This window comes from Rhinopithecus bieti, unplaced genomic scaffold (assembly GCF_001698545.2).
Source record: "Rhinopithecus bieti isolate Rb0 unplaced genomic scaffold, ASM169854v2 scaffold_39951, whole genome shotgun sequence".
NCBI classification, from domain to species: domain Eukaryota; kingdom Metazoa; phylum Chordata; class Mammalia; order Primates; family Cercopithecidae; genus Rhinopithecus; species Rhinopithecus bieti.
Window position 1 is genome coordinate 45,874 of NW_016816406.1, and position 12,390 is coordinate 58,263.

At 37.3% G+C, this 12,390-nt stretch overlaps 1 protein-coding gene across 4 annotated transcripts in view; it reads left to right on the plus strand.

Moving 5' to 3' along the window:
* The first annotated feature begins 1,894 nt into the window (after positions 1-1,894).
* The window catches only part of CLEC1A (C-type lectin domain family 1 member A), a 31,678-nt gene continuing 21,182 nt past the window's right edge, over positions 1,895-12,390 (plus strand). Inside the window, exons 1-2 of one of the 4 annotated variants that reach the window (XM_017854832.1) lie at positions 1,898-2,183; positions 11,509-11,607. In XM_017854832.1, coding sequence (XP_017710321.1) covers positions 2,069-2,183; positions 11,509-11,607 — 214 coding nt within the window. In that variant the 5' untranslated portion in view covers positions 1,898-2,068. Of the gene's footprint in view, positions 2,184-8,221; positions 8,315-11,508; positions 11,608-12,390 lie in introns of those variants that run through there. The other 3 variants (XM_017854835.1, XM_017854834.1, XM_017854833.1) reach the window with 3 other exon arrangements.

Genomic DNA, 12,390 nt, shown 5'->3' on the forward strand with positions numbered 1-12,390 from the left:
AGGGTTAAGGCCTTCCCCGATGACATGGACTTTCAGGTTCCCCAGGGGGGTTTGTATCCTGGAGCCAGTCTCTTCACCTCTCACACCCTGGAGCCTTACAGTTTTTCACCTAACTCACGGTGTGGGATGTAACCTGCTGCTTTTTTCGAAGAGTCCATGGATTCTTTCAGTTTTCCTGTTCAGTTCCTACGTTGCTTCTTGGAAAAATGTACACAGTGAGAATTTTATTTTACTTTTAGATGGAGTCTCACTCTGTCACCCAGCCTGGAGTGCAGTGGCACGATCTTGGCTCACTGCAACCTCCACCTCCTGGGTTCAAGTGATTTTCCTAACTCTTGCCTCCCCAGTAGCTGGGATTATACGCACCTGCCACCACACTCAGCTAATTTTCGTATTTTTAGTAGCGATGGGGTTTTGCCATGTTGGTCAGGCTGGTCTGGAACTCCTGACCTCAGGTGATCCACCCACCTCGGCCTCCCAAAGTGCCTCCCGTGGTGTGAGCCACCATGCCTGGCCCACAGTGAGAGTTTTTTACTCACTATTTTATCCTTCCAAGTGGTAGAGTCATGCTAACACTGCCTCCAATCTGTCATCTAAAAAAAAAAAAATCCTGTTTTTAAAAAATTTAGAATAATTTGATGAACAGCACACAGCTTGAAACACATGTGAATCCACAATATGCACTTCCTCATAGATCTTTTAGATGGTCTGGCTACCCCACCTGGAGCATTCTGACACTCCTTTATATTTAGCATGCTTGATTTTGCCCATCTATCACTTAACATCTGGAAAAGTTTTGGTAGAGTAATATAAATCTATTGTACAGACTCAGGAAGAACTTTTAGACATTATCTAAAACAATCTTCTTGTCTTTCAGTTTAGGAAATGCAGACGCAAATTGTTAATTGTCCTCCCAAAGCCACAAGGTTGTTACTGATAACTATCTTACTATGGTTTGAATGTGTTTCTTGCACGATTCAGGCGTTGCCAGTGTGGTCGTATTGAGAGAGGTGGGGCCTTTAAGAGATGATTTGGCCTTGAAGGCTTCTCTCTTGAGGATGGTATTAAGACCTTTATAAATGAGGCTACATGTAGCATTTGGCTGGCTTGTCCTTCTGCTTTCTGCCATGTGAGAATAGCCTTCCTCCACTACAGAGAGTGCAGCTCTCTCCTGACATCCAAACCTGCCAGTGCCTCGATCTTAGATTTCCTAGCTTCTGGAATGATGAGAAATAAATTTCTATTGCTTATAATTTATCTGGTCTCAGGTATCCTGTTGCAGGTCAGTACAAACAGACTAAGACAGGGAATATAATTCTAATGTACTGATTCAGGAAGAATTTTTTCACACTACCTAAAATATTTTCCTCTCAGTTTAGGAGATTTAGGCACAAACGAACTGGCTTCCGCAAACCACATGGTGGTTAGTAATAGTTTTAAAAGTTTTTACTTCCAGTAAAATGTATAATTCCTCATGATCATAATGTACCAAATGTGCTATAAAATGTTACATCAAGTTCAGATACTATAAGAAAGATCACTACTCTGTTCTTGGAGAAAGGAAGGGGCTAGTTCCTATAATCTCTTCTCTTTTCACAAAGGCACAGAGAGGTTAAACTAAGTGACTACCTAAAGAATGGGTAAGAAATGAGGATGCGTGTCCTTCCAAGTTATTATTATTCCACAGACTCTGAAGGAACCACAGTGCTACACCTTGCTATTGTAAGTTCTTGCCTTTTTTACACTGAAGTTATATGAAAAATGCAAACAGGTAAACAAGACCTGAGAAAGGCCAACTTTTTGATAACTGTTTAGACAGAGACTGCCTAAACAGAAAACACATGCTGTTTCTCCTCAGCCTGACTGATTTGGCGTTCAGAGTACAAGCTCACAGGAGAAGGGCTGGGCCTGTCCAGTCAGGAACTGCAGTCGGAGACTTCCCCTGCTACTTGCCGGGAAAGAACATTAGGAATGCCTTTCAGTACCTTGCTTCCTGAACGAGCTCACAGTAGCCAGGCGGCCCAGGGCAATCCGACCAGATTTCACTCTCACCGCTGTAGGAATCCAGATGCAGGCCAAGTACAGCAGCACGAGGGACATGCTGGATGATGATGGAGACACCACCATGAGCCTGCATTCTCAAGCCTCTGCCACAACTCGGCGTCCAGAGCCCCGGCGCACAGGTACCCTGTCTCCTGGAGTCCAGATAGACCAGAGCCCTTGTGAAATATGTGAGATGAGCTATCCCTCCTAGAAATTTATACATTTAACTTCTATCTTATAATTTTATTTCCAATTACTCACCCTGTGACATAGTAGTGATTTTTTTTTTCCCAGTTCTATTCAGTTCCATAATTCACACAATTAGAGAAGGATTTTATTTCCTGGGCCACTCAGCCAAACTAAAGCTAAAATATGACTTCAGTTCTAGTGAAAAGGACTCACATGGTAATATACACAGGACTAGGTTCTAGGTCCTAACCCAGATATGCCACTTTCCTTCTGTGTAACCTTGGATGAGTTATTTAAGTATCCTGGTAGCATCATATTCTTTATTTATAAAATATTAATGGCCACAAACATGTATAAAGGGTTTGTTATGTGCTGACAGTGTTTTAAATACTTTATATTAATTCATATTAATTTGAATTAATATTAAATAGAAGTAATAAAACTTCTTTTACAAGGTGGTTGTGAGTACTGAGAATGATAAATTATGTAAAATATTTGAATGTCTGTCTGAACTGATATAGACTGACACAAAATTGCTGAAAGGAACACTTGAGGAATTCTCAAGAAATGGAATGTTGAAAGGAATCCCATATTTTAGCATTCATTCAGTGCCTGTATTTTAATATGTCCTTTCCCTCTGATTATATCATCATTTTCTTCACCTTTGTAAATTTGGATATACATTTAAAAATTTTTTTTAAAAGATCCTGTTCCTTATTTCTTTATCAAATAACTTTTAGTTTTCCTTCCTTTCTCCTACTAAACCCTCCATTCGCTTTCTATTTATTAAATGACTCTCAACCTGAGACCTACTAATATGGCTCTTTTTTTTTTTTTAAACTAAATTACCCAGTAAGCTGTTAAGGGACACTGGGGATTTCCAACCTCTTTGAAATGAAGCTAAGTGACAAAAGTAGGGATGCCAGCTTCTGTAGCCACAGGATATGTGTAATAGGATACAAAGTGTTTTCCTCCAAAAAATCTTAGGAAGAGTCCATTTTTAGGGCTGTGGTTTTGAGTAGCTTGTATATAACTTCATTTTCCACCTTTGACTGGAGCCAGAAGTCTCTTAAGGATTAGTGATCAGCATAATCAGGAACAGCATGTACAAATAAGTTCTGCTGAGGTTGAAGGGTGGAGAGGGATATGGAGCAAGATAAAACACTAGCTGCAACATCTGGGAGCTTCTTTGTAAGAAATGGAAATTCAAACAGTAGGAGTAGAGATTACAAAGAATTGTCTTGGAGGAAATCATCCGGAAATAGTTATCTTAAGCAATATATATGAGATCTTGTTTTCATCTTTTTATGGTAATACAAACATTCAGGGGAATGCCATCATAGAAGTATAATTATTTCTTAGATAAACATATCTGATATACCTTCGCTGATAAAAATAACAGCAGAAATCACTCAGAAATTTTTGGCAATGTGAAGGATTCAGCTTCAACATACTGATGTGACACCATTAAGAGCTGGCAACTTTTATTTTTTAGAATTAATACAAATCACACATACATTCATTTAATTTCTAGACTTTTGTCAATAACAATTGACATAACAACTATGTTTGTGTTTACAAATGACAAACAAGATAGTAAAAATGCCAAACAATTAGGATAGTGAAAATGAAAGACAACAACCTCATATGTTTTTCACAAACTTATGTTTGGGGTCATGTTATCCTAGTACTGAGGATATAATGTCCAATGTGATATGGTCCCTTTTCATAAGGAAATTGAAAGTCTAATACAATTCTCAACTGAGGAATAAGTATAATAAGGTGTTATGGCAGAAGCATGTACAGTACAGCTGAGAGCTTGGTTATGTCTACCTAATTAAGTAGAGGAGCTTAGGAAAGGCTTAACAGGAGGAGCGACTGTGAAGTTGAGTTAATTTTAAGATCTTCCACATAATGTGGAATCAGGAGTGAGGATGTTTGAGAGGCTGGGGAACACTACAGACAGAGAGACATATGAAGGGAAAGTCATGAAGGTTTTCAGTATCTTTGTATTTTTAGAGAACTATAAGCAATATGTATGGCATAGGTGTAGAGTCAGAGGAGGGAAACTTGGCAAAGGGGTAAGTCCGGCAAGTTAAGGAGGGATTTTAGGGCATGCTGATCTATTTTAATTCTATTCAATAGTTAAAATGAGGTCAATGCAGGATTTAGATAGGAAGAAACAGAATTTTGCATTTGGGGAAGACCTTCCAGGCTGCAATGGAAAGGATAAGTTGAAAGTATATGAAACTGGATGTGCCAATACCAAATTTTTTCACTAGTCCGGTACAAGAGTAAAAGAACCTGAACTGAGGCAGTATAGTAAAAATGAGGGAAAAGAATCAAATATGAAAGACATCGAGGCAATGGAGTTTAGATAATCAGTGATTGGTTACATGTGAGGAGACAAGGAAAGGGACCTCGGTGGTAGGTTGACTAGGTTCTGTCTGATGTAATGTGGATGGTACTGCTGTTTAACTGAGACAGAAACTATAGAAGGGACAGGAAAGATGATGAATTGAGTTTGAGTTTAAGGGGTCTGTAGAAGGAGGGACATGCATTTGGAGCTGTCCAAAGACACCTGTATATTAAGGATGTGGGTTGGGCTACATATACTTGTGGGAATTACTGGCATAGTAATTAAATAAATAAATAAAGTAGATGAGGTACTTAAGTCATTAAGTAAAATAAATGGATAGTAACTAAAATGTATGGGAGTGAGTGAGATCATTGAGGGAGGAAATGTAAAACGAAAAGATGAATGAACAGAAGAAGAGAGTGTCAAGGAGAAAATCTGAGGGAATATCAGCACCTGAGGAGCAAGAAGAATGAAAGATTCCAAAAGGAGCTACTAGGGATGAATAGCAGAGAGTGGTAGAAGCAGGAATCTGGGAGAGAGACGTCAAGGGCATCAAGAGACAATAAATTCAAGAGTAATGGAAAATCAGAGTAATGGGAGACAATAAATTCAAGAGTAATGGAAAATCAGAGTAATGGGAGACAATAAATTCAAGAGTATTGGAATTAAGTCAGTGATGATGACTGTGAGTTTTAAAAACAACAAATAACAAATACTGCAGAGAGTTTAAGTAAAAGGAAGACTAAAATGATTATTTAACAATTTATCAATAAGGAGGAAAATATTTAGTTTTGATAGCAGTGGTTTAAAAAGGAACTGATGGTTACATAATAAAATAAACAATTACTTTGGTTAAATAATTTTAAAACATTTAATAATAAATCCAAGTTCCTCTTTACCCTTGTTCACATTAATTACAGTACTATTGCATTTCCCTGTGTCTTAGTTTTATTTCCTCAATTACAGCATAAATCTCTCATCACAGTCATGACATAAATCACTGCTAACTGATTCAACAACTCTTTAAATCAAACCTACTCATGACAAGACATTATGGGATGTACTAGAGGAGCCTGTTTTTCAGGTGCTTAGAGAAGTGGAAGGAATACTCTAAATCAATAGTTGTAGTAAATGTCATTTAGTACTGTTAAATCAGTGTTGGAGGCCACAGAAGCAATATAGGAATGAATGAGTTACTGATTGAGTTTAGTTTTGCGAGTTCCCAGAGGAAGTGACATGATCTGGACCCATGAGGCTAACGAGTATAATGGGATCCTATTAGGAGGAGCCTGATACAGCACACCAAGAAACTGACTAGAACAGAATGAGCCTTGGGAAACTTTTCTTCCTATGGAAGAGAGGAAGTGTGATTAAATTTTGCTTTCAAAATTCATCTTACTGCTAGAGTGGATATTTCATAATGTAGAAGTGAAAAGTTGCAAGCTGCTGTCGTTCTATGATTGCAGATGCACTGCCATGTATAAATATTGATCTGAGATGTGTTGGGAGGATAAGAAGATGATTGAAAATGTCCAGCTCTGGAATCAGTCTGCTTGGGTAGCTCTATTACTTACTAGCTGTGCAAACTTAGGCAACTTCAGTGACTCCTTGGTAATTGAATTTTTGCAAAGGTTGCTTCCAATGAAATAAAGTGTATCTAGAACACACTTATAGTTACTATTAGTAACTATTTCTCTCTCTCTGTTTTTCAATATTCTCCATCCAATCATTCTATATAAAGACATGGAGAAACACAATCCTGGGGAGTTACTAATAATTCATTAGTATCTATTACTAATAGTAGCTGTGTGTTCCTGAATAAGCTGTCTAAACCCGCTAGGCCTCAGTTCCCTACCTGTAAAGTGAGATAATAATATCTACCTTATAGGGGTTGTTTGTGAGGCTAGATGAGAACATTCATATAAGACATTTTTCTCAGTAACTCAAGAAATTTGAGCAATTATCATTAATGGTAATGTTGTGTTTGAATTATATTTCAGTAAGCAGTATCTGTTGATGGGGATATAAAATTGCATCACCTAAATTTTACTGAAGAGGAAAAATATAATTCAGTTTCTAAGTACTGTGAATTGGAACCTCAATGATATTCTAGAAATATCTCATATGTTCTTAGATGTATACTTTTTTCAAATAATAGGAAGGATAACACACATTTTCATTTAGAGAGTATGAAAATAGCGATATTTGAAATAGATTCATAAGAGAAAAGAAACCTGCATTTACATGAACACAGAAAAGCAGACTCAACCCATGAACTCAGATTCCCATGAGGAAGTTTCCTGTGCACTACATGTGAGGATTAAGGAAACAAAGACATTTACATTTCAAAATACAAAGGGATCAAAAAGTACTTTCTGAAATATTGTGTACATTGCCACCAGTTTTGCCCGCATGTCTCTGTGACTCCTGACTGGCTCACGGAAAAGTGTGCAAAGTATAGTGTTAAACATAATGATTTAATCCTAGCTCTGCAACTGGTTTGTAATGTGCACATTATTTAAACTCTCGGTGTCTCCTCCAGCTTTTAAGACCTTTTGCATTCATAGGTGTACTAATATACTGTATATGGTAATGTCAGCTTAGTTTCTTGGGTGGAAAACAAAATTTTCCCTCTCTGATGCCTGATGAAGGGTAACTGGTTCAGTTTGACAACTCTCCACCCAGAAAGTTTCATATAATTACACAGTAATTGGTATGCAAAATTTGACCCTAGCACGAAGGCCTTTTATACTATGGTTATACTAAGAGGATACAGGAAAGGTTTTTTTTTCTATATATATCTTATTATTCTTAGGGATGTTTATATCATTCCTTGGCCTATCCACACCCCTTTCTAAATATGCCTCAGGAGAGAGCAAAGAGGTTCTCTTCCAAAAAATAAAACCACAATAAAGCCAAGCCAAACTCAAGTGACCGCCCAAGCATCTTATTTTTGTGAAAATCTTTCTCATGTTAGGATGAGGGTGATCCCTGGAGAGAGACTTCAGTATGATTAGGAGCACTTGGAATAAAACTGAGAAACATTAGACTCACAGTTAGAAGAAAAACATCTAGAAGGAAAATAGCATCAAAGAAAAGAAAAGTGAAACTTTCAACTTCATGGACTTTCCATCATGGGAGCTTGGCTTCCTGGAAGATGAACTCCCCAGGATTGTGTTTCTCCATGTCTTTATACAGAATGATTGGATGGAGAATATTGAAAAAGAGAGAGAGAAAGTGAGAGAGCAAGAGGGAGATGGGAAGAGAGAAGAAAATTTCAAAATGGGAAAATTTGATCAGAGAAAGAGGATTTCTTAGAAGAGATTTTTAAAAACCTTTTAAACCCTATTATACTTCTTTTATTTTTTCTGATCTAGAGGCAATCTTAGGAAGGATCCTGTATTTTTTTTCTTTTAGTGAATGTAATTATCATTGAAAGATGTTCTGATTTCTAAAGTCACAGAAGGAATTTAAGTTCACTCTTTTTGGTCCTTTGGACAGAAAAACAACACCTCCCATGTCCTCGATATTATGCAAGGGAAAGCAGATTTATTTCATTTCATTTCATTTCATTTCATTTCATTTCATCACTACTTTTGAGAGAAGATCTTGCTCTGTCACCCAGGCTGGAGTAGAGTGGCACGATCACGACTCACTGCAGCCTTGACCTCCGTGGCTCAAGCAATCCTCCCACCTCAGCCTTCTGAGTAGCTGTGACTACAGGTGTGTACCACCATGGCTGATGAATTTTAAAATTTTTATAGAGATGGGGATGGGGTCTCACTATGTTGCTATCTTTTGTAGAGATGGGATCTCACTATGTTGCTCAGGCTGGTCTCGAACTCCTGGCCCAAAGCAGTCCTCCTGCTTCAGTTGGGAGGATTCCAAAGTGATGAGATTACAGACCTCAGCCACTGTGCCTGGCGGAAAACAGATTTATAAAGAGATAAATAAGTTGCTTGACTGTCATAGTTCTTCTTCTCCTTTACTTCTTATTTTTAATTTCAGCCAGACAAATATTAATTATAAGAAGTAGCAGGATTTAAAAAATTATTACAACTTTGAGATGTGTATTAATGTAACTATGTTTGAGTAGTGGTAGGTAGGCATATAACACAGATATTTGTATATAATGGACCTATTCATCCATTTATTTAAATTCAATTGAGCTTGTTTCAGCTACTGTCCTAGGAACTGGGTTACAATAATGACTAAATAGATACTTTCCAAGAAAGAGCTTAATTTTTCCTGGAGTAAGACAGATATAAGCTAAATGAAATAACAAAGATATACAATATATTTAATGGTAATGAGAGGTATGTGGAAAAAGAAAATCACCATGGTGGTAGGCTCACATAAGCACTTTTAACTATGGAATCTAGAAACATCCATATGATTAACTTTCTTGGACTGTAAGAAAGTTTACAAATACAGGGTTTTGGAGAGGGTGATTCACCCAAACTATATTCTGCCTCTAATCTTTTTTTTTTTTTTATGTTCTGCTGATCTGAAATACTTTTACAATCAATACCATGAGAAAACCATCCTTTTCCAGAAAAACTAAGACTAAATAACATAGCTCAGTTAACCGAAGGAAATAGGAGGAAGCAAATCTCCCTTAGATTTGTTCATGATATAATCTCACAAAAGTCAGTGTATAGAAACCACCATGGCTGGGAGATGTATTTAGCTGAGTCTGTTTTCTGCTGACATAGATGTTGCTGAGAAGTCAATAGACTACAAACAAACAAACAAACAAACAAAAACCCTGTAAGCTTAACTTTGGAGAACCCACTTATCTCTTTAAAACTTAGATAGTTTAAGTCATATTAATTTTTTATAATTTCATTTTTCAATTATTTAAACTGTCAAAGATTTACTCAGCCCTTATGTCCCAGGCACTACTTTCAGTAGTGGAAATACACTAGTGGACAAGATAGACAAGATCATTGTTTTAATGGAATGCTAAATGGAGAGAAAGGAAAAAGAAACAAAAGTCACGAAAATATTACCTAGTACGGGATGAGTGATATGCTAGAGATGGACTCATGGATCTCTTCCAAGGATGTGCCATTGAAACTGAAATTAATGCAGAGGCAGAAGTAGGGCTGATACGAGGTACTTAGGGTCAAGCTTGATCAGACCAAGGATTAAACGGAAGGCCATTGTGAGTAGTACATGTGAGTGAGAGAAAAATAGTTCAGAAAGGGATGAAAGAGCTAAGGAAGGTCTCAATAAGACTAATGCAGGATTTAATTTTAAGTGCAACAAAGCTTTTGAAGTTTTTAAGTAGGGAAGTATCATAATAAAATTGCCTTTTTTTTTTTTTTTAAAGGAGCAATCTGTGAAAAGTGATTTGGATTTTATTCTAAATGCAATGAGAGCTATTTATAAAGGAGATGATTGCTAAGAAATAAGATTCACATTTAAAAATACATCAGTATGTCTACTCTGAGACTTTAACTTATTTTCCCTACTAGATTGTAAGTTCCAGAGGATAGTAATCATATTGTCTATTTCTATATTCTTTACTAGTCATCATTCCCCATTTGGAAATAATGTTTCATATAAATCTCTGTACCTAGAATGGGTTGGGCACGGTGGCTCATGCCTGTAATTCCAGCACTTTGGGAGGTGAAGTAAGAGGATCACTTGAGCTCAGGAGTTAGAGAACAGCCTGCAGCCTTGGCAACATGGTGAAACCTCATCTCCAACAAAAATATAGAAAAAAAAAATTAGCCAGGCGTGGTGGCACGTGCCTGTAGTTCCAGCTGCTCAGGAGCTGAGGTGGGAGGATTGCTTGAGCCTGGGAGGTGGAGGTTGCAGTGAGCCGAGATCACGCCACTGCACTCCAGCCTGGAAAATCTCTGTACCTAGAATGTTTTATGTATAGGACCTTGCTAGAAGGAAAAGAATTTTCTTTCAAAAAGCCCCTCCCATCTCTTTAATCTTTCTGTTTCAGAACGTGACTTGAATTCTCAGTGAAGTAGAACTAACGGGCTACAAAGAGATGAGAGTTTGTTTGAGGGTTTCACTCTCTCTTTGTTTCATTTTTATCACAATGCTAACTGCTAGCTGCACCTGAGTGAAAATCTTCCCTGTCAGATACGTTAGGTCATTCAGACTCAGATAGGTGACCTCACTAGGTGAAGGGTCTACTCATGACTTACAGTAAAACCTCTGCAATTACTAGTCAAACTTATGAGAATGGAGGGCAAGGAAAGCATGTTTGCCACAGTTTTAAAAATTATTTAACTGTTGCAAAAATAGTTAAATTCATCTTTCAGAAATTGATGATCCTGTTTCTTTATAATCTATTTTTGAAAAAAAAAATCAAATGAATGAACAAACAATATCCTTACAAAAGAGGGACTTTCAATGAGGCAATTCCACAGAAAAACAGTAAAATTATTACTTCCCATTACTAACATGCAATTTGCCTTTTAGAAAAAGCATATACGGAACTTGGGGGGAGGGGATGTTTTCAAAAGTAACAACAAATTAATTTCATCTTTCCCCTGATTATGTAAAAAGTTGTCCCTTGGTAAGGTTCAGAGATTCTCAGACTGTTTCAGACATTTTCATGACAGTCTTTCATAATTAGAATTTTGACAAGCAGAAGGTAGTACAAACAACCACATAAAGATAATGCATAGTGTGCCTCAGTGCAAAGTAAGACTTGAGAGGTGGATACAAATGGGTGGGGCGTGTGAGAAAATCTAGCTGTGATAAGTGAGGCTTGCACTGAGCCTTATGATGATGTTTCTGAGGACAGAAATCAAGTTAGCCAGCCCCCGTTACTGTTGTCCAGCATAATTTGTTCCAGTGCAGAATCAACTCCTGTCCCTTACCTGTTATTGACTTAGATGCAAGAGGAAGAAAAAGCCAAACTCTGCTTTCTCTTCTGTTCCCTGCAGAGCACAGGGCTCCCTCTTCAACGTGGCGACCAGTGGCCCTGACCCTGCTGACTTTGTGCTTGGTGCTGCTGATAGGGCTGGCAGTCCTGGGGCTTTTGTGTAAGTCTGCGCTCTGACCTGGGGGAGGATCCTGGTTCCAAGGTTTGTCTAGGATGAGAAACGCTTGTTATGGATTTGTTTTTTAAGCTTTAATTCTTTAGCCTTTGGAAAACTCAGTGTATCTTTTTTTAAATGCAACCATTTAAATGGTGAATAATGGAAGAAGAATTAAAATATGACAATCAGTTGCCAACTAGAATTAAACATACTGTTTGAGATAAGAAGGGATTTGTCCGGTTGTTTATACGTCAATGTCTAAAAATATCATTTATTTTAAATAAATGCATGCTTCAGCCCTCTCCCATTCCACAAAAGACTAGGGTATCAGAGGTTTTGACTCTGAGAATACAAGGTTCAGTGGGCTAGTGCAGAATATACTACCCACAGAGCCACGCATACCGTCAATACAAGGAGAGTAGGTAAACCCCTTAATCATCATATTTTTTAAAGGCCAGGAAGTTATACAGTCATTTTATAAAAACTTATGAAAATCAAATCAGAAAATGCATATCTAAAATATTTAAATTTCAAACTAGTAAAACAAGTTAAAAGCTTAAAAAAGAAAGTGGATGAATTTGCCTCAGTAGGTGAAGACCCCACAGCAGTGTTTCCTAAACAGCTGAAGAAGGTTATTCAAAGAAAATGTTATATAGGAGAGCAGATTTTAATGTCAAAAATTGGGTTTTATAGGAATTTTAAGACTTTTGTTTGTATATTTCAAAATTAAAAATAATTTCTTATTGCCCCTTTTGATCCCAAAAGTTTTATTTCATTGTGATATAA